This window comes from Papaver somniferum, chromosome 1 (assembly GCF_003573695.1).
Source record: "Papaver somniferum cultivar HN1 chromosome 1, ASM357369v1, whole genome shotgun sequence".
Classification (NCBI taxonomy): domain Eukaryota; kingdom Viridiplantae; phylum Streptophyta; class Magnoliopsida; order Ranunculales; family Papaveraceae; genus Papaver; species Papaver somniferum.
In genome coordinates this window covers 108825353-108851756 of record NC_039358.1, presented here as the reverse complement: position 1 = coordinate 108851756, position 26404 = coordinate 108825353, and the positions used below count along the sequence as shown (strand labels likewise).

At 35.7% G+C, this 26404-nt stretch overlaps 4 protein-coding genes across 4 annotated transcripts; 3 read left to right on the top strand and 1 right to left on the bottom strand.

Moving 5' to 3' along the window:
• On the top strand, positions 1-792 carry LOC113348926 (DNA-(apurinic or apyrimidinic site) lyase-like). The gene has a single exon (XM_026592840.1). It carries the CDS (start codon positions 1-3, stop codon positions 790-792), a length of 792 nt encoding a protein of 263 aa, XP_026448625.1.
• Positions 793-8336: 7544 nt separating this feature from the next.
• On the top strand, positions 8337-9332 carry LOC113348917. The gene has a single exon (XM_026592829.1). The coding sequence runs from the start codon at positions 8337-8339 to the stop codon at positions 9330-9332; it is 996 nt and encodes a 331-aa protein (XP_026448614.1).
• A 20-nt stretch (positions 9333-9352) lies between these two features.
• LOC113348909 lies at positions 9353-14122 on the top strand. The gene is made up of 4 exons (XM_026592816.1): positions 9353-9892; positions 10025-10222; positions 10457-11137; positions 11228-14122. The coding sequence occupies exons 1-4, from the start codon at positions 9353-9355 to the stop codon at positions 14120-14122; spliced, it is 4314 nt and encodes a 1437-aa protein (XP_026448601.1).
• A 6142-nt stretch (positions 14123-20264) lies between these two features.
• LOC113348900 lies at positions 20265-20771 on the bottom strand. The gene has a single exon (XM_026592805.1). The coding sequence runs from the start codon at positions 20769-20771 to the stop codon at positions 20265-20267; it is 507 nt and encodes a 168-aa protein (XP_026448590.1).
• Positions 20772-26404: the final 5633 nt, after the last annotated feature.

Genomic DNA, 26404 nt, shown 5'->3' with positions numbered 1-26404 from the left:
ATGGTGTCATGGAATGTCCAAGGGTTAGGATGGAAAGAAACTAGAGATCACTTGAAAGACATTGCAAGATTGCATGACCCAGATATCAGTTTTCTCGTGGAAACTAAATGTGCTGAATCAAAGGAAAAAGTTATAACTCAATTTCTCCAATACCCAAATTCTCATTTTGTTAGCTCAATTGGAATGTCAGGGGGTCTAGCAGTTCTATGGAAAGATGGTTTCCCATGTGATATCATTTGTAGTAAGGATAATATGGTACATATTATTATAACAACAGATGCTTCCAAACAAGAATGCCTTCTTTCTTATGTTTATGGTTCTACCCAGTGGGAGTTGAAAAAACAACAATGGGAATTCTTGGAAGATCTCAGTGAAAATATTTTTCAATCCTGGATAGTTCTAGGGGATCTTAATGTGCATGTCTCAAAAGAGGATGCCTCTACCAGCCTCGCTAGTTTAGACAATTGGATCTGTCAAATTATTAACAATGCAGGGCTTATGGATTTGGGTTTCACTGGTTCCAAACATACATGGACAAATAAAACTAATGAGAAGGGACATAAGAGAGCTAGAATTGATTTGGATTTGCTCAATTCAAATTGGATAAGAGATTATCCAGATTCTAGGCTGCTTCATCTTCCCTTTCTAGGATCAGATCACTGTCCATTGCTATTACTTACAGAGTCAAAGTCGGTAAAACATAGGAATGTTTGGAAATTTAGAGATGTTGGCTTATGGATCAAAATGTTATGGGTATTGTTGCTAGTGCGTGGAACCAATCTACTGATCTAAACCTTGATCAAAAACTCAATAAAACTAGAACACAGTTGTCTAAATGGAATAGAGAATCTTTTGGTAGGATTGATTTTCACGTCAGACATTTGAAGGATCAACTTGCTACACTCCAATCACAACCATATAGTGATGATATATCTATGAAGATACATCATACTATCTTACGGTTAAATCATTGGAAAAAGGTTGAAGCAGATTTCTGGCATAAAAAATCGGGAGATAAGTGGTTCAAGGATGCGGATAACAATACAGCCTATTTTCATACATTAGCCAATAGAAGGAAATCTAGAAACCGTATCACAGCTCTTAGGGATGAAAATGGAAATTGGTTTCACTCACACACGGATCTCCAAAACCTCCTTACCAATCATTTCTCTACTATAGCAAAAACCACTAGGCCAACATTTTCAGAAAACACTTTTGACATCATTAAGCCAATCATTACCCAACAAGAAAACAATGCTTTAACTGTTTTTCCGTCAGAAGAGGAGATCATTAGTGTTTTACGTAGTATGCCACCTTGGAATGCACCCGGTTCAGACGAATTCCGAGTAGGGTTTTATTTAACCCATTGGGATATAGTTCGTAATGACGTACTGCATCTCATACGAAATTTCTTCCTAACCAAGGAAATGCCCTCCTCTATAAATAGTACAGTTACCTGCCTCATCCCAAAAACAAAAAACCCCTGTACACCGAATGATTACATACCAATCAGTCTCTGTAATATCACTTACAAAATTATATCAAAGCTAATAGTCACTAGGATGAAGCCATTAATGGAAAAGTTAATTTCTCCAACTCAGGCAACTTTCGTTCCAAAAAGATACATAAATGACAATATTGTTATGACACATGAGTTGATTCACACAATGAAAAAATCGAAAAGAAAGCAGGGATTAGTGGCACTTAATCTAGATATGTCAAAAGCGTTTGATAGGGTGGAGTGGGAGTTTTTAATAAAAATGATGTTGTCACTGGGTTTCTCTGAGGATTGGTGCAGCATCATATATCAGTGCATCTCAACTACATCTATTTCAATAGGTTTAAATGGCAATACCTCCAGTCCATATTATCCTTCTCGTGGATTGAGGCAAGGGGATCTGCTATCCCCGTATCTCTTCATTATCACAATGGAGTATCTTTCGAGATCCCTAGCTTTAGAAGAAAGCAGGAATTCGCTATCATGGATTCAGGTAGCAAAAAATTCGCTTTCAATTAATCATCTTTTATTTGCAGATGACTGCATTCTTTTTTTCCAGGGAGACAAACGTAGTATTGAAATGTTAAGTTATGCTTGGAAAATTTCAGTAAGATCTCAGGTCAACTGATTAATTTTTCAAAATTTGTTGCTTACGTCACGGGTGATCTTTCTCATGAAGATAAGTTGAAACTCACTCATGATCTAGGAGTCAAGCAACTTTGCACTTCAGATAAATACCTTGGTTTACCAATTCTTTTGGGCAAATCAAAGAACCAATCTTTCAGTGCAATTAAAAGTTCTTATGAGAACAGACTTCAAGGCTGGTGCTCGAAAACTCTTAATCAAGCAGCTCGGTCCACTCTAGTTAAGTCGGTGTTAAACTCTCTACCAACACACTATATGAGCCATTTCAGAATTCCCAAAAACATGATGAAAAAAATGGATACGGCTCAAAGAGTGTTTTGGTGGGGGCATAAAACTAACATAGGTTTAAACCTTATTGCTTGGAAGTATTTATGCATTGAAAAAAAGGAAGGAGGTCTCGCATTTAGGAATCTTGAGCAATTTAACCTGGCTCTTCTCATCAAACTAGCGTGGAGATTATGTACATAGGAAGGAGAACAGTGGGTAAAACTCATGAAGGCAAAATACTCCCCATACGGAAGTTTCCTTCATATGCAAGATAATCCATCCAACACCTCATGGATTTGGAAAGGTATACAAGAAGGACTTCAGTATGTCAGAAAATTTCACCGTTGGGATGTCCGCAGAGGAGATAAAATATTAGTTTGGTATGATAAATGGGTATTAGGCCTTGATTCACCACCCACTCCAAAGGATACTTTCAGAGAACCAGCAAGAATAGTTTATGTAGCTGACTTGTTCCTAGACAACCCTAGAAGATGGAATGAACAACTAATCAAAAAATTGTTCGAGGATGATACTGCAAGATTAATTTTGGAAATGCATGTGTCTCAACAAGGGAATGATAGGCTCATATGGGAACCGAGTAGGAATAGACAATTTTCGGTAAAATCCACATACAGAGCTTTATCAAATTCATACCAACCAGGAAACCACACAGTTACTTTTAACTGGAATGAAGTTTGGAAATCTGCAGCACCTCACAAAGTGAAATTATTTATCTGGAAGTGTCTAAAAGGAATACTTCAACTAAGGAGATCCTCAGTAGGTACAAACCATCAATAAATAAGCTTTTTCCGAGATGCTCTCAAGTAGAGGAAACCTTACAACATCTCTTAATTGACTGTGATTGGTCTAGAAGAATCTGGTTATCTATGAATATAAATGTTTCTGTCCTTCAACATCAAAGGATTAAGGTGGATGACTAGATATCAACTTGGTTTCAGTCAACAGTCGATTCTAGCTCCAAGTCAGATAAACAAGCTGTCTTAAAATGCATGCTAACTACTTGGTTTATATGGAAGAACAGGTGCTCTAAGCTCTTTCAAAACAGAGACTAAAACATCCTTAGCACATCTACCTCTCAATAAATTTCATGCTCAAGCAATGTCAGATTACAACTCCTGAAAGATGAAATAATAAGCAAGTTTGGAAACTACCGCTACAAAATGAAGTTAAAATAAATATGGATGATGCCTTTGATTACAATACCAAAAAAATTGGGCTTGGTTTACTAATTCGTGATTATACAGGTTTCTGCCAAGGAATCAGGTGCAAGTTCATCAATGGAGGAGTAGACTCTGAACAGGCGGAATGTCTTTCCCTGAAAGAAGCCATACTATTTGCTAGACAGCGCAACTTGAGGAATGTGGTGCTGGAATCAGATAATCTTAATGTAGTTAATGCAGTCAAGAATGCCAATAGCTCGGTTCACTGGAGGAACCAAGTTCATGTAGATGAAATAAGGCATTTGCTTATCTCCTTTCCTTGTTTTAAACTAAACTATGTTAATAGGACAGCTAACAATGCTGCCCATGTTATTGCCAAAACAGCTAGATCAAACAGGCTATGTTTAGACTACTTTGTTAACTTCCTTGAAAATATTAATCTTGCTATATGGGAAGATAAGCAAGTCTGTCAATCTAAGTTATGTAGTATTGCAAGTTAAGTAATAGAAGTTGGTTTCGCATTAAAAAAAACATATTGTATTAAAATCAATCCCCATTTCCAGAAATTGTTCTCTCTCAAGACTTCTTCCTCCCTCTCGCCATAAACTCATCCAGAGATTTCTTGCTCTGGTGATAATCAAACATATACATAGATTTTCAAATTGTTGTGTTCATCAACCGTATAAAGCTTTTTGTTCATCATCACGCTCTTCAGTGAATATTTCTAGGTCAAAATCTAATTTTTTAGCTATCTTCAGTTCTTCTTTCTAGGTCAAAATCCATTTTCTGCATTCTGTTTGTTTCGTGGTCCATGAAATTTGTGATTAGGGGTGGAATTCGATTAGTCTGTTGAATTGGATGGATAATTTCTGAAACAAACAATTAAGTTCTTTCCAATCCCTAGAAATTTGATGTTTCTTCGTTTTTCAATTAAGAGGACCCTGAAATTATTCATGTTAGGTGATATGGTTCATTTAATATTAGATAATCCATAATTTATTTAATAGTAGACAACTGGGTTTTTAATTGCGGTTGTTTTTTTTGAAAGCTTAAGTGGTAAATTCAATATCATGAGTAGTATAATTAGGGTTGGATATTATTTGTATTTGACGGACCTCAATAATAGTTTTGTGTAATACATTGGGGCCTTGATTATGAGGTTGTTGATATTGCTGGAATTGTTGTTGAAGCCCGTCATTTAAGGATTGGGAGCTGCTGCTTGTTTGTTGGCATAACTGAAATTATGATGACTTTTCAACTTGGATTATAAGTATTAGAGTAGGGATCATACCTTGACCTATGATTAGGAAGTATAACATTTACCTCGGCATCCTCTTCATATGAAGGAACAACTGCAGATGCTATACGTTGTACCATTTTCTCCTTATTACTCATCCGTTGTTCCATGTGTGAAGAATCTCCCATCTCACTAACTCTTCTAACCGGTGACGAATCTCTAGTATAAAATTGTTGGGTCTTTGCAGCCATGCTCTCGATCAAACTAGTAGCTTCTTCGATAGTTTTATTAGCTAATGCACTATTACTAGCAGCATCAATCAAGTGCCGGCAGTAAACCTTCATAAAAGTGCGTGATAATGAGTTGTGGTGGTATTTGATGGCGCGGAAAGCTCGCCAACAATCTCTTGTATCTCTCCCAGTATTCATACAAAGATTCTCCAGTAATTTGCACAATTCCACTAATCTGCTTACGAATAGATGCATCTTTAGAAGCTAGGAAATACTTCTCTAAAATAACTTTTTCATTCCGGTCCATGTTGTATTATTTTGGGGATGAAGATCATATAACCATGATTCTGCTTGGTCCACCAATGAGAATAGAAAAGCTTGTAGGATCTACACCAAAACAACATTTTTGTGACGGTTATAAACATTGCGCAGAATTTTTGCAACGGTAATAACTGTTGGCAAAACAGCGTTGCACATAGATGTGCAATGCAAATTATTCGTTGCACAAATTAAATTAAGCAACGCTTATAACCGTTGCATAATAGGTGGTGCAACGTTTTATTTCCTAATTGTGCAACGTATATACTAATTTGTGCAACGGTTATTGTTAGTAAAATAACACTTTAGTAGGTCCCATTTTGGTTTTTTGTCAACGGTTTATTTGTTTGGTTGCAGTTATATCCGTTGCTTATTTCAGGTGATTTGTGCAGCCGATACTTTTCTACATTTATATCCGTTGCAAAATAATTTTCAGGTCAAAAAAAGAAATGCCACCGGTTTCTGCACCTGAATATAAATTGATTCTGCACCTGCATGCATATACCATTCTAGATGAACTAGAAGACCCAATTTAGGACGGAACCTCAATGTGATTTAAAATCTTCAAACCAAATTTCCGTACATGCTTTTTGACTTTTAAGCTTATAAGTCAGTTGCATACATAACTTCTCTACTCTCTTTACTTCACAAAAGCACCTCTGCTTCGCTGGGAGTGTCAGAAGTACCACATAAGCTATCAAACACCTTCAAAGGAGTGCCTCAACAACAATGTCTACTCTTCTGCAGAATCTTCTGGAATCCCAAATATGCGGAGGTTTCGGTCCATTGACCGAGTTTTTTATGAATCAACGATTAATCATCGCCGAACCAAAGAAAAGCAAATAAAAAGAAAGAGAAGAGAATAAGAGAAGAAGAAAGTGAGACAAATTTGGGTTTTGAATAGTTTAGATTAGTTAATGAAAAGGCCATAGGAGATAAATAAAATTTATTAGGAGTATTTTTGAGGTCCCCATATTCATATTTTGGACATTTACTTCAGTGCAACCCAAAAACTTATTGGGTTGCAATCCCAATAATAGGAAGTGAAAACTACAGACAAACCCATTTTAAGGATTTTCTATACTGTGAAACCCACGGTCAAAAATCTTCCCGCGCGCCCCCAAATTTTTGGGTGAAAATTATTCACAAACCCATATTTTCAAAAATTATAAGTTTCCGAGAGATAGAGGCGAAAACAAAAGAACAAATATGATTTTCTTCATAATAAAGTCTCGTCTTTTCTTCCTTTCTTCTTCTTCTTCATCTTTCCCCTTTATCATAACCTAATAGTTATAACTTTCCCCAGCAGCAGTTTCCAACTAGGGTTTCAACTTGTCTCATCAATTTCTTTTCCAAGGTAACACCTTTTTCTTCTTTTTTTCTTCGGGGTTTTGCATCTAGGTATATGTTGATTTGTATGACTTTGATAAGATTTGATTTTCTTGTTGTGTTCGATTAGGTTTCTGAATTTTTTCTTATCCTCGCTAGGTTTACTGTGTTCATCTTTATTTCAGATAATTTTCTTGAGCAAGAGGAGGAAAATGAGATGGGATTTACATGGAAGATTTATGGCTACTAAATGATGGCTTTGCTGGTGGTTTTTTGCTCGAATTTGGAGCTGGTTTTTGGTGGATTGTTTTACCGGGTTCAGCTGAAGTATATAAAGTTGATGTGTCTGAGTTTACAACGGGCATTGGCAGTTTTGTTGAACCATTCGAAGTCCGTCAAGAAGAGTAAGAAGCAGTGGACTGTTGTCATGGGGGTTAATGGCCGAGTTAGTGATGAAATTTTGGCTAAGCTGTGCCCGAGAAAACAACAAAGGAGATCCCTGATGGCAGATGCAACCTGTTTTTCTTTTCCTGCAAAAATGATTGAAGAAAAAACATTTTTAACAGTTTGTTTAGTTCACGAATGTTCAGAAGAAACTAATTTTTACTTTTCGTGAAAAAAAAATGGAACGCCCAGTAAAACATAAATCTTACCTGGAGCTCTAATATTCTAGTGACATCAAAATGACATTCACCTATAATAAGATCTCATTTAGGCAAAAAAAAAACATATAATTAGAGATTTCAAATTGACATATCATTAGCACGTTCATGTATATCATTCGAACGTTGGTGAAATGTAATTTCTTTTTTTTAGGTACTCCGTGAAATATAATATTTGGACATTGGAGAATACCTCTGGTAAAAATTACATGCATACAACTTGCATCTAACAGTTGCATGGAAACCAAGTTAAAAAAGAAAGTTGTATGCAAACTTCAATAGGTAATAGGGTGACATATCAAACCCCAAAGCATTAGATCAATCTAGAATTTTTGATCTAACAACAATTCCAACACACACACACATACGGGTTTTCATAATATTTGAGAAGTCTCTAGAGAAAAATCGGGCGACTAACTCGGATAGAAATCGTTTCAACTCGTTCTTCAATTTCTCTCTGTTTTCAATCATCCAAGATGTTTATACTATTTTAATCTGTGTTAATGATTATATCTATGATGATCTTACTATTCTACTTCTTTCTTTTGTTCTAGGTACTAATATTGGTGCTTGGGGAAGCTTTGGATATTGGAGTGGTTTTGCCTAATGTTCTTTCTTCCTCTTTTTAATTTGCTCTCTACACAGCTTTTGATGCCTGTGTTCCACGAGATGTTACAAAAACTTACTTTGCTGCACTCGTCTTCAATTGGATTTCTTCCTCTGCTTTATTCACTTACCTGTATTCTCGGTTTCTATGCCTTCCGACAATCCAGCCGCCTAATAGTTAACCCTAAATTGATTTTCTACAGATGTCATCTGAAATACGCCAAGTGTTTAACATTCATCATCCAAAACAGAGGTGGAAATTTCTTTATATTACTTCTTCACCTCGTTCTCTTCTCCCGTATTCTCCTTTTCAATCTCTATAGTTCTTCAGTAGAAAGATAAATAACAGAAGTCCAACAAAGAATGGAATACTCTTCACTTACTGACAGGCTTAAAGCACTTAAAGAACCTCAGCTTTCCTATGAAATACTGCTACAAGGTGCAGATCAATTCAAATTCAGCTTTTTAGGAAATGCGTATTCTTCCAAGGTCTATACTGTGGTTGAACTCGATAAAGAGCTTAAAAAGTTGTGGCCGAAAAGTAAGGATATCTTCATCAAAAAAGAAGGTAATGAGTTTTGGTTGATTAAGTTCCATACCCATGATGAATATGAGGTTGTTCTCAAGTTTCATCCATGGTTCATTGAAGGGGATTTACTTGTTTTAGAGCCCTGGAATCCAAAGATACCGAAAAGCAAGGTAGACTTAACTAAACAATTATTCTGGATGCGGCTTTATAACATGCAACCTGGTTTTGTGACTCCTGATATTGTCAATGGTATTGCTGGCGCTATGGGTGAGGTAAAAGAGTTAGATCCACCTGACTGTATAATACCAAAAGGGAAAGTTCAAAAAGCTTTGGTCTTGATTGATGTTCGTGATCCACTGAGAAGAGGGTTTTGGATGAAGAATGCAGCTGGGGAAGAAAAATGGATTCGTTTATTTTATGAGAAGCAACCCCGCAACCTCTGTGGATACTGTTATACCATAGATCATAAAGAGGCAGAATGCGGTATTATAGCAAATTTTCTACTTCAACAACAGCGTGGTCATCTCTCAACAAACTCTATTTTAGATCCTCCTGCATGGACAAATCCAGCCATGCGAGGTGTTAGAAATGTTCAAGTTAATATGCATCAAGTTCATCAAGAGGTAGAGGATCAACCATCTTTGGTTATTGAGAACCAGCATACTGCTTTGGCCATCAATGAGGAATGCATGCATGCACAGACCCATAATATTAATCCGGTACCTAATGCTGTGATAATGCCAGAGAATTTTGGTCTTCTGACTAGCAGGAAACAAACAATACTGAGTCAAATATTCCTTTGGAGCCTTCTGAAAATCAAGGTATGTTAAGGGTTAACTTTAATTCATCCATGATTAGGCGAGATGTGTTCCATAGGCATGGTAAGAGAATTAGACTGGAAGAAGGTGGGCCTAGTAGCATTAATGATATGGATAAGAAAATTGGACATGATCTAGGAAGAGGTGATACCATAGCAGTTAATTCGGATGAAAATGTGGAGCAACTACAGCAGGCTTTAAGTTCACAAATGGGTCAACCATCTGAATATGGATCTAATATGGATCTCCTAAGATCTTATCTTGCATTAGGAGAATTTGATGTTACTTTTGATGATTTCAATATCAATAATATAGATCCAGACTCCTTTCATCCTACCAGAGCATATAAAAGACCATTGCAAGAACTTATAGCTCAGTTTGAAGCTAATATCTCCAGTCATAACTCTGATACATCGGATGCTATATCTGATGAACAACCATCATCAAATGATCATGTAAATCTAGATGATACAACTCAATCACCTAATTCTTATCATTCCTTTCATGGGACAGTTTCTGAGCAAAACCAGCCCAAGCGCTTTAAGGCTTCTACATCAGGCACTAATATTCAGGTACAATCTATACATTTCGATCTCTTTTATTCTCAATTCTATTTTGTTTTATATTCTGGGTCTTTAAGTAGGTTCAATTATAAGTATCAAAATATTTTTTATTGCTTTCATTGCTTGGGAGATAAAATGAAGGTGTTATCTTGGAATGTTCAAGGTTTAGCTTCTAAAGAAACAAGAGATTATCTAGGATACATCATTAAGATGCATAATCCTGATATTGTTTTTTTAATGGAGACTAAGGTGTCAGAGACTATAGCAAAAATTTTAACTGAACCATTTTGTTATCCCAAGTCTTTGTTTATTGGCTCAATTGGTCTATCTGGAGGTATGGTACTACTATGGAAAGAGGGTTTTCCTTGTGACATTGTATGAAACAATGACAACATGATTCACTTGCTAATTTCATCTAATGCATCGAAGAAGGAATGGCTTATTTCGTGTGTTTATGGATCAACTTATTATGAGTTGAAACAAAAGTAGTGGTAATTCCTTAAGGAACTTAGTGATAATGTATTCCAACCTTGGATAGTTTTGGGTGATCTTAATATTCATCTCCACACTCAGGAAGCCTCAACAAGTAAAACTTCTTTAGATAATTGGGTCTGTAGTGTCATCAATAGTGCTGGTTTACTGGATATGGGATATGTGGGGTCTAAGCATACATGGACAAATAGAACTAACGGTAAAGGTTATAAACGAGCCAGAATAGATATTGCACTGCAGAATTCTCACTGGGTCAAAGATTATCCCAACTCTAAAGTTTTACATCTTCCATTTTTAGGTTCAGATCACTGTCCTTTACTTCTTATAACTGAGATTGAATCTGTTACACCAAGGAATGTATGGAAATTCTATACGTGTTGGTTAAAGGACTCAACTTGTGTTGAAGTAATTTCACATACTTGGGATACTTCACCAATAAATGCACATATTAATACTAAACTTTCTAAAGTCCGTTGTAGTTTGTCAAAATGGAACAAAAATCATTTTGGTAGAATTAATATTCAAGTCCAGCAGCTTCAACAACATCTCTCTCAATTGCAAGCTCTTCCTTATAGTGATAATGTTTCTTATGAGATATGTATCACTATACAAAAGCTTGATTATTGGAAGAGGATTGAAGCAGACTTCTGGCATCAAAGATCTAGAGCTCACTGGATTAAAGAAGCAGATGGTAACATTGCTTACTTTCACACTAAAGCGAATAGGAGGAGATCTAGGAATCATATTTCTGCCTTAAAGGATGTTAATGGCCAATGGCATCATACAAGATAGGATCTTGAAAATCTTTTCACTTCTCATTTTGCTACAATTGCTACCACTTCCAATCCACAGTTTAAGTCTGATTCATTTGATATAATTAATCCTATCATCACACTGGAGGAGAACCAAGCTTTGATTTCCATACTATCTGAGGATGAGATATATGAGGTGTTGAAGACCATTCCTAGTTGGAATGCACCGGGACCGAATGGTTTTCCGGCGGGTTTCTATCAAACACAGTGGTTAACTGTTAAAGATGATATTGTTGACTTGGTTCAAACTTTCTTTCTAACAAAAACAATGCCTTCTCATATAAACCAGACAACCACTTGTTTAATCTCAAAAACCCTTCACCCTTCAACTCCTAGTGATTATCGGCCTATTGGACTCTGCAATATCACATATAAAATAATTTCAAAACTCATTGTCAATATAATGAAGCCACTGATATATAGGATCATTTCCCCAACCCAAGCAGCCTATGTACCAAAAAGGTACATAAATGACAACATTGTTGTAGCGCATGAACTGATCCATTCTATGAAGAAATCTAAAAAGAAGCAAGCTTTGATAGCGCTTAAATTAGATATGTCGAAAGCTTTCGACAGAATAGAATGGTCCTTCATTGATAAGATGTTATTATCTCTTGGCTTCTGTGAATATTGGAGAATGATAATTCAACAATGTATCTCCACGACTTCAGTGTCAGTTCGTCTTAATGGCAGCATGTGTAATTCGTATACTCCTTCTAGAGGGCTCAGGCATGGAGATCCGTTGTCTCCCTACTTATTCATCATCTCGATGGAATATCTTACTAGATCTTTAATGACAGCTGAGGCACAGGGCAAACTAAAAGGTATCCAAGTTAAAGCAAATTCAATAACTATCAATCATCTACTGTTTGCAGATGATTGCATGTTATTCTTTCAAGCTGAGGATGATGGTATTAATCAGGTGAAACATATTTTTCAAAACTTTAGTGATTTGTCTGGTGAAATGATTAATTTTAATAAGTCTTCAGCTTTTATTGCGGGTGATATTTCATCTGTTCAGAAACAGTTTATTCAGAGTTCACTAGGAGTTAAACAATTAGTTTCATCTGATAAGTATATGGGTATCCCAATCTTATTGGGTAAATCTAAAACAAGCTCATTTTCATCTATTAAAGATTCTTATGAACATAGGTTACAAGGTTGGTACTCTAAAACACTTAATCTGGCAGCTAGAACAACCCTCATTAAGTCGGTACTCAACTCAATACCAACTCATTATATGAGTAACTTTAAAATCCCGAAGAATGTTATAACTAAATTAGATTTGATACAAAGGAAGTTCTGGTGGGGTCGTCAGAAAATTAAAGGTTATAGTCCGGTTTCCTGGAACTCACTTTGTTATCCTAAAGACGAAGGAGGACTAGCTTTTAGGAATTTAGAGCTCTTTAATATTGCTCTTATAACTAAGCTAGCGTGGAGAGTGTGTACAGAAGACAACAAGCCTTGGACACGGATTATGAAGGCCAAATATTCTCCCTACTGCCACTTTCTACACCTATGTGATTCACCTAAAAACTCGTCTTGGATTTGGAAAGGGCTTGAGATTGGTCTTCAATATGTTCGTCGGTTTCATAGATGGGATATTAGATGTGTAAATAGAGATTTAATCTGGTATGACAAGTGGGTAAGGGGATTAAATACTCCGCCAATACCAAAAGACAATTACTCAGATTCGGTTAGATTAATTTATGTTTCAGATCTTATGCTTCAAAACCCAAGAAGATGGAACTCAGAGCTAGTTAAGAGGGTCTTTCCAACTGAAACAGCTGAACTTATTCTCCAAATGCACTTAGTACAATTTGGGACAGACAAGCTCATTTGGGAACCAAGTCGATATGGTGAATTCACTGTTAAATCCACTTATAATGAGCTTCTAAGACAAGCTCATGCCTCTACAATAAACACAAGTAGTGATATACCTAGGGCAGTCTGGAAGCGCATGTGGAAAATGAATGTCCCACATAAAGTTAAGATCTTTATTTGGAAATGCATTAAAGATATAGTACCCACTAAGGTTAAGCTAAATAGATATAAGAAAGACATTACACCCATCTGTTCTAGATGTACACAGGCAGAGGAAACCTTAAATCATTTACTTATTGAATGTCATCACTCAAGAGAAGTCTGGCTTGGAATGAATGTTAATGTTTCATCTTTACAAGCTCAACATATTCAGGTTAAAGACTGGATTCTTTCTTGGTTCTCCCAGACTACTGGAAGTGCACAAGTTTCAAATAACTGGACAGCAACAACAATGATTACTGCATGGTTTGTGTGGAAAAATAGATGTCTTAAGGAATTCGAAAAAAAAAATCAAAATCTTCACTCGAAAATTTACTCCATTAATAATATGTTGAAACTATGTATAGATGGAAACCTTCATGGTTCAAAACCATCTGCTGCTTGTTGGATACCACCTAATTCTGATGTGCTTAAGCTGAATATTGATGCTTCATTTGATCATACTTCTACTTGTGTTGGTGTTGGCTTAATAATTCGTAACTCTACAGGTACCTGTCAAGGGATCAAGGGACGATTCTTCAATGGAGGAGTAGATTCTGAACATGCAGAATGCCTGACCTTTCAAGAAGCTATCTATTGGGCAAAAGAAAGAGGTCTGCAGAAAGTAATCTTTAAAGGTGACTGTGTAAATGTTATTAACTCGGTGAAATATGCCAAACCTTCAGTACATTGGATGAATGAAGGGATTGTACATGAAATAAGGCACTTACGATCATCCTTTTCTTGGTATAATGTTAATTATGTAAGAAGACAGGAAAACAATGTGGTACATGTTATTGCAAACTATGCAAGAACTGGCAGATACTTTTTTGATTATGATTGTAACATCCCTGAATTCTTTATGGAAGAAGTTAGGAATGATAAATTTGCTGCTGGTATTAGATGTATGTAAATGCCTTTTAGTAATATAAGTGGTTTTTGCATCAAAAAAAAAATCTAGAATTTTGACTCTTCAAAATGAAGTACACATCACGTATTGCTAAAACACGTGTGTCCCCGTGCAAAGTCTTATTTTCTGGATGAAATCGTAACAACTCTGTCTCCTCCGCTCTTCCATCTTTCTCTGCAACTAAAGACCAAAAATTTAGATTGATTTTTTTCCATTTAGATATCAAAAATTAGATTCATATTCGTAAATGTATGAGAATAATAATCTAACAGTTGCAGGGTATTTTCTGTAACCGTATGTGATTACTAAATACCTGAGAAAAATGGATTTCTCAAAGGATTCCTTATTGATATGAATGTCTGTTATCGAATATTTGGTTTGATTATTGGTTGATCAAGATCGTCAAACTTGAAATTTTAAAGCCAATTGAAGATTCAGTAAATGATAAAACGATTCACTGGTGGTGGTGGCTGGCGGCGCTGGTGGTGACACTCGAAATACTGGAGGGTGGTGATGGTGAAAGTGGTGGTTGTGGCGGTGGTGGCGGTAATGGTTAGGGTGGTCGTACTGATTATAGTGGTGGTGACGGTGTTGGTGGAAAATAAATGAATAGAGTGATTAGTGTTGTTTAAGGTGGTGGTGGTGATGGAGAGCTGAAATTTTGGCGTAGAAAAAGAAATAGAGAGGACAATGAAGGAAGTAGGTTTTAAGTGTAAGGGTATTTCGGGTTTTTCAACTCCCAAACCACCAAATCTCAATTTTTTTCTCAAATTGTAATTTTCGTTAGGTTTTAATTGACAAAAAAAGTGGCCATAAAAGAGATTCCCTTCCTACGGATCCTTCGGATCTCTGGTCGGTCGGCCCAATAATTTCAGACAAAAATATCCCTACAATTGTAATTAGTGCTGGAGTTGCACAACTTAAACTAATCCAAATTAACGGTGGGAAGAGAATCCAAACGCGAATCCCTACTTGGAACTTTTCTTGTCTTTTCCCTCCGTTAGAAATTCGAATCCAAAGCTAGCCGATGAAGCTGGGTATAAACTTGTTTAACTTAGCCTACGATATTTATTTTAACGATCCAAACAAAAAATGCGCATGAGATATATCTAACTGTTTATAATTAAATCAATGCACTAGATTTACTTACTCATCTTGTTTTCGTATCGGTTGCAACCATTGTTAGAGCATCTCCAATCGAAGGTGTAAAAAATTCTACGTGGATTTTTTATTTAGTCCTTTTATTTGTGGGGTTTATACATAGAGTAAATATATGATCTCATATCTAAAAAACCATCTCCAATAGTGAGAATTTTAACCCTTAGAATCAAAAGAAAATTAGTTAAAAATATGACGTGGAGGTGCAACCGGAGGTGTAGATAACACTTTCTTGAACACCTTTATAATTAGTAATTGATCCTTCCTAACTTGTAAGACCCTACTGTTGGAGATGGATTTATGTCAAACGGGATCTAAAATCCTATGTGTCACTAAAAATAAGTAGATCCATCCTCTCTTGGAGATGCTCTTAGCCCTCGTTTGATTTACAAACCAGAAGAAAAGGGAAGGTTAAATCTTATTTCATCACCTTTTTCATGACAAGGGTATTATAGTCCAAAATTATAGTTTAGGGGGAAAGTTGCTACTATTAACAAGTTAGGGGTAATGTCAGATCACTGACTTGTTTAGGGGGAAAAACTCAAAAACCCATAAACAAAATATTTTATATTTTGGGCCTGCGCCTAATTTTTCCTAAGAAGAATCATTGCAAAGAACACAGATGTGGCCTAGTATAAGCCTCGTAGAAAGTCCGGGAGTATTACAAGCCTCAAAGGAGAATTGTTAAGAGACCTCCTATGCCTCTTTGATTCTGACTAGTGTAATACTTAAGTGACTTGGTCTCTCCCACTTCATATAATGGTGAGTGAAGTTCAGATTTAATTTATGAGAATGGAAGAAGTAACTGGTGTTGCCGTGTCGTTGAACACCAGAGTCATTTTGAAAACCCATCATTGGTTGCTTAGCAAGAGGCGGAGTGCCAATTGGTTCTTGGTTGCAATATGTTGCGCGTGTAAGTACTCATAGCAGTGCTCCTAGCATTAATTTGAACTTGAAGGTTCATTGCAAGTATTCCGATAGATAGATAAGTAGGTTGGGCAGACCACAATATATCCCTGACAAGCTACAAATTGTGGCTCGTAACAGCACCAACATTTTGTCTAGATCATAAAACCATTAGACTATTCGGTTGTCAACTTCATTTGTACTTAAAACTTGAAATTCTACTAGGTCACTGCAACGTAAACTAGGGAGAGGGAGAAAAAGAAAAATAACGCGTCTGAATTCTCTTTCCGCTTGTCTAGAGAGAAAAAAACGCGTCAAAATTGATGTTGCATTGATGGAAAAAGTGGGTGGGAAGATGAAAACCCAGTCTCCCATTATCACGCGCGAAAACGACTATCCTAATAATGAGTACAAAAACAGAGAGAGTAAACAGAAACCAGAGTATTTACTCCAACTATTACCTACTGTTCTTTCGTAATTTCTTTTCAAAAGAGTAAAAGAGTAATTTCTTTTCCTGAGTAAAAGAGTAATTTCTTTGTCTCTCTTACTAACTGAAAAATGCAATTAATCTCTTGTTAAGGGTTTATCTAGAAAATAAAATAATACTAACACAACCGAGTAAAAAATTCAAACAAGAGAGTTCATAAAAATTCAAACACGACAGAGTGAAAATTAATCTCTAAACAAAAGAGTTACCTAGTTTGTACTTCTTAAGGGTTTATCTGGAAACAAGAGAGTAAAAAATTCAAACAAGACCGAGTAAAAATTAATCTCTTCTTCCCGACGACTAACGGAAGGAAACTTACCGTAAATGGTTCTCTGAAGCAAAAGAAATTCAGAGTCCAAAAATGGAAACTGATTGGCATGTGTTTTTATTTATACATATCAAATGTATTCTTTTGAAATGAAATCAATTATTCTGAATTGCTCGTCTTGTTTTCTTTCACTAGAACTAGTATTCTTCTGTTTTCAAAGGTTCAAATCTATTCAAAATGTCAAGCTCAAGTTCTGATGAAGGTATGGATTATGGAAGTGATAAGTCGTCCGTTAGATCTTCTTCTGAGCATTCGAGCTCAAGTTTTGAAATGGGTACCGGTTCCTACTGGGATTCTGTAAGGTTTTATGCGTGCAGGGGTTGTTATTACTCTAATAGTGCGTTTGGTTCAAGTTTTTGGAAGCCCGGGAATACAATTACAAGTTAATCCAATTCCTGGAATTGGATTCCTAAGAATGAGATTCCTGATTCAAATATTATTGTTTGGTTGACATAATCCAATTACAGGGTAATCAATAAATGCCAAATCACTTTAGTACCCTTCCTCCCCTTTGAAACTTTGATAGCTAAGAACAAACCAATTCTAAAAGTTTGAATTTCAAATTTCTAAACCAAAATACTGTTTCTAGTAGTTCAAAAAATTCAAAAAATTCAAAACAAACAAGTTGTAATACTAAAACAGCAAGGACTGAAAAGTATTGTTTCTAGTAGTTCCTCCTAACATCACTCACAAACATAAGCTACATTACTTAAGAATCCTGTTCTTCACATAGTTGGATCGTTTTTCTTCCCCCATGCCGAAGAAAACCTTTGTTTTTGTAGATGAATCGAGATTAATAGATGCGGCATCTATCACCTCATCTTCAGTGAGCCCATCTATCTTATTCAACTCCTCAAACAAGCGTTTATTGACATCGGCTTCTTGAGTAAGGGACCCACGAACCGCTTCAAAGTGATCAAGTGTACCCGTCACAAATTTGCTAAACGAATTAGCCATCAAACTAAGGCCATTTGAATCTCCACTTGATTCACCGGATACAATGTCAAAGGATGATGAACGTACCCTTTTCCTTATACCTTTACCACTGTTTGACTCGGATTGATTACTTTGTTGTTGATCATTTTCTTCTTCCTTTTCTTGTTCGTCTTCTTTCTCGATCTCTTCTAGCTCTTCAGCAAGTGAAGCAGCCCCTTTACCATTTGCCCTATCTTCAACAAATATCTCAACTAATGCATCTAAATGAGGGAATGCTTTCCCATACAGTCCCTTTGCATTTGTATGAGACTGCAAGAACAAAAACGACAAACAGAAACTTGTTACCAAACTAGGTGACAAACAGAAACTTGAAAACCTTAGAGTTCTCATCAGGAATTGGAAACCTTGTAATTATTTGTATTCAGGAAACTCACATGGCAGGTTTGCAGGTTTGCAGCGTCATCAGGTTAAACAAGATACAAGCATAATTACAACATACAGATACAAGCATGGCAAAATGGTGCATCCAATTGATAAAGAAGAATATGTAATAAACCAATGTAATAATAATCCAGTTATGCAAAAATGCTGAAAATGGTTCTGTAACTTGTTAAACATTCATAAAACAAGTACTGAAATCCACTGTGACAAATGTTTTGAGTGTTGATAGAGCAGATGACAATCAATTTACAAGGTCATGTCTTCCAATCTCAGTGAGTGTTAAAAAGGAATTTCTTAGAGAAGTTTCAATCAGACTCCTACCAGAAATATTTCATTAACAAAATCAAAATGTTTTCTTAGTATTTTCAATCAGAAACAGAAATGCTACTGAACAGAAATCGCCATCAACAACTTCCTTCAATGGTTTGCAGTTTGAGCAAATGATATATGTTTACAAAAGAGGGTTGTAATCCCACCTGATTGGTTGCTGGTAACAATGCAGAACCAGAAGCAACAACCATTTTAATGAAGCAAAATATTCCAAGTGCTTTAGCCTCGAAAGAAACAGTTAAAAGGCAAAAATAAATATAGACGGAGAGAAGTCATTTCAGGAGAGATGATCAAGATATACTCTAATAATATTCAGAACTCGATCTAGAATGTTAGATGAATGCTAGTCTGTAAATTAAGCACCAAGTTCGTAAGCATATATTAATACAACTAATAACAAGAAAGTATGGGATTAACAATACTAAGAACCTAAATACAGCTTTTGCAGACATACAGTTTGGTACTGGCAGGCGTGAAATAGGTGTGTCTCAACTATTTAAACGTGCACTCATCCTCGCAGACGAAGATAGTGAAATCCTTGCTGCCAACAGAAACATTATTTATTCTAATTCCTAGTACTGTATGGTGCAAGGAGCCTAGCTATAACAGAGCCTTGTTATGGATACGGAAATGTAGCAGTACAAATACATAAATCATGCTGGTTGTTGCAGAGAATGAAATGTTTTAACTTGCATATAATCATGTAAAACAGAGTTGTGCCATACTGCCATCTTGGATGAGGATATGATGCATATACTTCCTAGCAACAACATATAAATCTTTTTGCTACTGAATAAATCACCAGAGATAAAATAGCTACAGAATACGTAAAATACCTTAGCCCAGTCATCAAATAAACTTTTTTCGCACACAAGCTTGTTGTTGATATAATCAAATTCAAACCCACTGCCAATAATTACCATTTCATTGATGACCATCGCATGTTTCTTCAAAGTCTTGATTCTAGAATCGATGTTGGTAGTAGTTAACCCACAAGTTGGTAGTTTCTCAATTAGTTTCTGCTCAATAACTTTCAAGTAGCCCGATTTAAATCCGGTATCACTTTTCCACTTGCCATCGAGCGTAAGTTCCGTCAATATATCAACCAATATGTTATCTTCAGCTTCTATCCAACTCCGATGAGGTGCCATTACTTTCCTGTTTACAAGCATTCACAGAAAGTAAGTTAAACACTCCTGTAACATACAACACTCCTGTAACATACATTCAAACGAACACCTTCCTGACTTGTCACAACATGCTACTAGACAACCCCATCATATAAGGGAAAGACAATCCTTATAAGAAAGTTCAGTAGATAACAGAGACACCCAAGATTCCTAACAGGGAGTTCTCCAGTAGATAACAGAAAAAATTGCATCAGAAACTTTTATAAAGTAGCATCAGAAACACTGATGAAAATTGCATCAGAAACTTTTATAAATTGCATCAGAAACTCTTATAAATTGCATCAGAAACTTTTATAAAATTGCATCAGAAACTTTTCAATTGTATAAGCAAGAATTCAAGAAGACTAATACAGGAAAATCAAAGTTTTTTTAACTAACTACGCGTCTACGTCTACGTGCAGTCCATCTTTCCCACATTTGATCAGCTAACTCTTTCCTCTGAACAACCCAATAATCTGAGGAATCAACAAATTCTATCATTCGACTTTCTTGAGGAGAAACCAAATTAACTGGTCCATCTTGATAATTATCTTCTGGTAGAAATTCATCCATAGGCATTTCTCTCCTAATAAGGTTGTGGATCAAACAACAATCCATGATAAAACGACAATGTATGTTTACTGGATACCATGAAGGACTCCGAAGTATTGCCCATCTCATTTTCAACAATCCAAAAACGCGTTCAATCACATTCCTAGCCCTACAATGTTTCATATTGAATAGTTCTTCAGCTGTCCTTGGTTCTAAACGACCTTGCCCCCATTCCTTTAAATGATAACGTTGACCTTTAAAAGGCGCAAGAAATCCTCCACTATTCGGATAACCGGCATCGACAAGGTAATAGTAACCTAGACAAGTCAGCATGCAAAAAACCATCATTATACCACTAAAGAACACTAGAAACACCCATTAATCCACAGATTTAAGTTTTAATACACTAATGAACTTACCTTGTGGAACTTCTAAGCCATTCTTTTTGTATATTGATTCTCTAAGAACACGAGAATCGGCAGCTGAACCTTCCCAGCCAGGATACACATATATAACCTCCAAGTTATGGGAGCACACACATAATACATTAGTTGCAATCGAGCTCTTCCTTGTACGATACCTAGGCTTGTCTTCGGTTGCCACATGGATACTAATATGTGTTCCATCTAATGCCCCTAGGCAGTTCTAAAGGTAAACAAGGTATTACTGATTCAGTAAGGATACAGGGTATATTCTTAAAAGACATGAAACATCAAAGTTTGAGTTCATACCTTGAAGCAATTCCATCTCTCATCAACAGAACTTGTAGCCACTGCAACTGGTTGTTTAAGAAACTCCCCTTGAAGTCTAATAACTCCTTTCAACACCGTGTTCACATATCTGCTAATGGTTTCTCCAGATCGCTTGAACATAAACCCTACAACTCTATTCTTATGGTGATGTGCAATTAAATACAAAAATACCGCAACCATTTCTTCAACATCAGAATTCCTATTATCTTCCAGTCCGCTTATGGTGGAAAGCTTATGGCAAAGTATTCGAAAAGTACGTATATCGAGGAGAATTTGCGATTTACATTTTGTGTCGCTTTTGTAAACTAAATCTTGCATCACCCACAGTCGTACAATAGTCATTTCAAAACGATCATTTGATCTTAACACGCAACTTTGATAACGCAGAACATATGAATAAAAGTAGACGTAAAATAAAGTTACAGCATCCAACGTTGTTCGGATATTATCATTCATTATTTCTAGTTTTCTTTTCTTTGTCAAGAATAGAGGAGCCATACTGGAAGTTGGTCTGAGTTCAACACGCATAAGAAAATAACAGTCAAGCATAATAAACAGAGCATAACTAAAATACTCATAACTAGAATACTAATAACCAAAAGAATACTGACCTAGGTTTGTAACACTCCTGAATCACTTATAATACTGACCCTAACTAACTAAAATACTCATAACTAGAATACTAATTATGCTGTAAGGAATTTTCTATGTAAAACTTGAAAACAAAAATAAAGTTATGGCACAGGGTAGACTTTAAATGAACCTAAACAGTTATCCTAAGATATACTCCAGTTAGAGATAGTAAGGGTTTAATGGAGTTATACCCAAATTCAAAAAGAAACACAAATCAGAAGCCTAACTAATAAACTCAGTTTGAAGAAGATGTTCAACTGTCATAAGAAGAAGTTTGAGTGTAAGTGCAAGAACTATTATACAAGCCAGATAGGCAAACCACCAGTAATGCTGAGGTGACAAAGTTAAACACTAAAAAGGCTACAATGCTATCATGATATCGTCATTACAAAACAAGTACAACTGATGCTGAATTATAAAGAGTAACAGTTATGGGAAAAGTACCAATGACCAGGAAGGTGACATTTAAGATTTTTTCGGATTACCTTGTCAATTTCGGATTCAGGAAAGGTATAAACGACGATTATGTCTGAGAATCTGACGAATGAGCTGGAATATCTCCTTAGTATTTATAATGTTATATCTCCTTTTGATGTTGCTTCGTAATAAATGTCATCACAAGCAAAAGAAAGTCATCGATAAAGAAACCCATTTGATGTTATAGCCTCAATAATGCATAAAGAGATATGGAGAGATAGATGTATAGACACACACTTCAACACATAAAAAGAGATGGAAATAAAGCAATGTTTGTAATTCACAAGTTCTAGAGTTGGAAAACTCAATTGGAAGATACTGGAAAAGTATTTTACTGTTTACAGAGGAGAAGTGATAAATGCTTTTACATCTTTCAATCAACATCAACTCATTATTCAAAGGCCAAGGAGTGTGTTGCATTATTCTACTGTTTATTGGCAACTTAGCGTAAGTTGTAAATATCATAACACATGAAGCTGGTGAAAATATAGAATCTAATAGTCTTAAATACATAACTTAAACAGAATTCGAAACCATCCAACTTCTAAACTAAGTAAATGAGACTGATTGAGTTATCATGACGATGGACTGTTTTATATAGACGGTCTGCATCAAAGACAGTTTCCGCAGTTACAACCACAAAATTCATTTTAACAGCCATGTTCTTCCTCATGAAGGGACAGTCCTCATAACAGTGCATAGGTGGTCGCTTTCAGTTTTATACGAAAGAAAAACAGTTGTAACAAGCCGATTAGATTGCTTTCCTTTCTATTATCTATCACCTAAAGCCGCAATACCAATTACAACATAGGTCATCATAATAGTCTTTTTCAAACAACGATCTGTATGGTGTGACGATCATCCTCCCAACTAACAAAATTCAGCATGTGAATCACCTAAACAACCAAACTAAAAATAAATTGAGAAAAAAGCAGTGCACAAAGCGATAAAACAACGAAACTAAGCTAAATTCCACTTAATCACTGCAATTTTATCAGTTATTTCGTCAAACCACTAAAGCAAAATACAAAAACAAAAAACAAAATTCGATAAAAAAAAGTTCAATTGAAAAAGCAAAAGCAGATTTCAAAAAGCTAATGAGGTCCACATAACTAAATTAATTTAGTTCAAGAATCTAAACATCCAATTAAAAAATATGAGTAAGAAGAATTTCACCTAAAGATCCAAGTCCAACACCAATGACAAGCAGCGCAACAGTATAAGGCACTCATGAGCTGAAAGAAGAATCCTCATGAGCTGAAAGAAGAATCCTCAGAAGGAAGCTTAGAATCCACACAGAGGAGGATGAATAATCACCATCAATTCAACTCATCTGCACCTCTTGTAATTTAACCTAGAACCTAACTTCTCCAACAACATCTAACTATTCTTCCTGTAACTCAAATCAAACAGGAGAAACCCAATTCATCTTCAATTTACCATAACCCTAATTCTCAAATCACCTCATATTCATTGTTCATCATCTGTAAATTCTAAAGCGGGAATCCTAATTCCAAAATGGGGAAGAACAGGGGTAAACCCTAATCTATGAATTCAAAATTAAAATCCATACAACATCTAAACTTCAATTAACAACAAACCTACTGTATAATCTATTAAATCAAACAATTTCATACAGAAAGTTCAAAAAACCCATCTCAATCATGGTCGATTTCCCATCTCAATCAAAAAGTTAAAAAACCCATCTCAATTCAAAGAACAAAGAAAACAGAGGTAAAGAAAAGGCTTTAGTTCTACGAACCTAATAGAATCGTTCCTCAATCATGGTCGATTTCCATGATTATTCCTCGATCTCTTCTTCTCCGTCTTCCTCGATCTCTTCTTCGATCTCTTCTTCCTCTGTTCTCTTCTTCTCCGTTTCCTCGATCTCTTCTGTTCTCCCCGTCTTTCCTCACTAGGGTTACTATTTGTTGGAAGGTCAATTTCGACCATTCCTTTCCTCCGTTTTTTTTTTTGTAATTGGATTCTTTTCCATAGGTGTGGTGAGGGAATGGAAAAGAGGGATTTGGGGGTAATTGGATTACCCAGGAATCTAATTCTAAGAATATATGGAGTGTTTGGTTGGAGGTAATTGGGTCCAATTCCCTGGAATCTAATTCCTGGGCTTCCAAAAACTTGAACCAAACGCACTATTAGTGTACTAAAACTACACCTTTGTGTGAAGCGGACGATCATGTACAGATGGTCGAGTCCAACAACACTATGTACATCCAGTTCAAAGATGGGTAATAATCTTCTCTTCATCTATTTTCTGTCTATTGCATAATTATTTATAGATATCCAACTAATAGTTATTTTTTACGGTTTTCATCATAGTCATAATATGGTGTCGGGTGAAGAATCAAGCTACCCAGAATTTACGAATGAAAATCTTGTTACTAATGTGCATGAAGCCAAAGGTCTTTCCTGCCAAGTCTGCAATGTCAATGTTGGGTGGAAGATCATCACTACTCATCAAGCTGCAGCTGTTCATGGTAAGATCAGAACCAACTCCAACATAATCAATTGGTGAGATCTCTCTCTATCAACTGTATGCAGACAAAAAATTATTCATTCCTTAAATTAGTTTTGTGTATACTTTTTAATAAAATTATTCGTTTCTTTAATCAGTTTTGTGTATACTTTTTAATTACAGGGTAAAGTTGGTCTCATTTGATGTTGGTAATACGTTCAAGGGGGAAAGAGTTTACACGCTGATGATGACTTACATGAGATTGCTGAAGTTGAAGATGATGATGAGGAGAATGATAATTAGAAGTCCTCTGATGATGGTTAATCTCTATGGTTATTATCGGTAATGTTAGCAGTAAGGGTCAATTTTCCAGGGTTTTAAGATGACCTCTACTGTCATTTTTTTTTTTGGTGTGTTAGTAGTAGTAGCAGTACTTGTTATTGATCTATGGTTATTATCGGTAATGTTAGCAGTAAGGGTCAATTTTCTAGGGTTTTACGATGACCTCTACTGTCTGTTTTTCTTTTTTTTTTTGGTGTGTTAGTAGTAGTAGCAGTACTTGTTATTTATCTAATCGCTATAGTTTAATTGATTATTATTAGTATCATTGAATATCAAGTTGATTAGGCTTTTGTGTGTTTATATTAAATGGCTTGGAGTTGTTGTTGTCTTTCTCTCATTCTTGAAGCAGCCAATTACTTACTTTTAACATGAGTTTGGCATGGAAAGCTTCTAATTTTACAACAAGTTCTACATTCATATGAACACAATCTTTCTTAGGCTTACTAGATAGTAACCCGTGCTTTGCACTGGCGATAAGTTTTTTCTTTTGCTTGTGAGCTTTTAATATGTTGTATTTATAATCGCTAGGCACGTACCTATGCATATGTAAGAAAACAAACCATACACAGTTGATAAAAATGAAGCAAAGAGTGAAAGACCCATCATACACACATTGAACATTATCAGGGTAACACCATATCTTATGTGGTTAAATGCAGTACAACAGTTGCCTTTGTAACACAGAAAATTCAATCAACAGTGAGGTGCAAATCGTAAATGGGCGTAATTTTTCAAATGTGTGTCTTCTTGGACTTATGTTTATCTACCTTAAAAAACATAACGCCGTCTTCACAAAGATATTATTTCCAAGAGCTTAATAATGTGGATATTTGTCACTTCTGATAAATTGGTATGCATCCTTCAAGGAACTTTTGGACTTGGTGTTACTGAATTGTACACGTTGCAGGTGCTTATGAAGCTGCAAAGATTAAGTACATGAATGCTAATCTACTTTGGATATATGTGAAAAACATATATAGTTATACTGCATTATATACTGGTAGAGGAATAAACAGAGATCCCCAAATGCATACTAATTCTTCTTCTTCAAAAGAAAAATTGCATACTGAATCAGAAATTTAGACAAACACATAAAAGCGAACTTAGATAACACAGTAGCAAAAGTTCTGCTCATTACATTTGCTGGTCATAGGTGTTGTTTTCTATCTAAAAGAGGATTAGTATAATGTTGAATGCCAGTAGGAGAACTGAACACTCAGAAAATCTTAACTCAAAAGCTTATGGTTTCCTACTTTGTCGATGAATGTAAAGATGAAATGCAGTTTCCAACGCTATCTTTG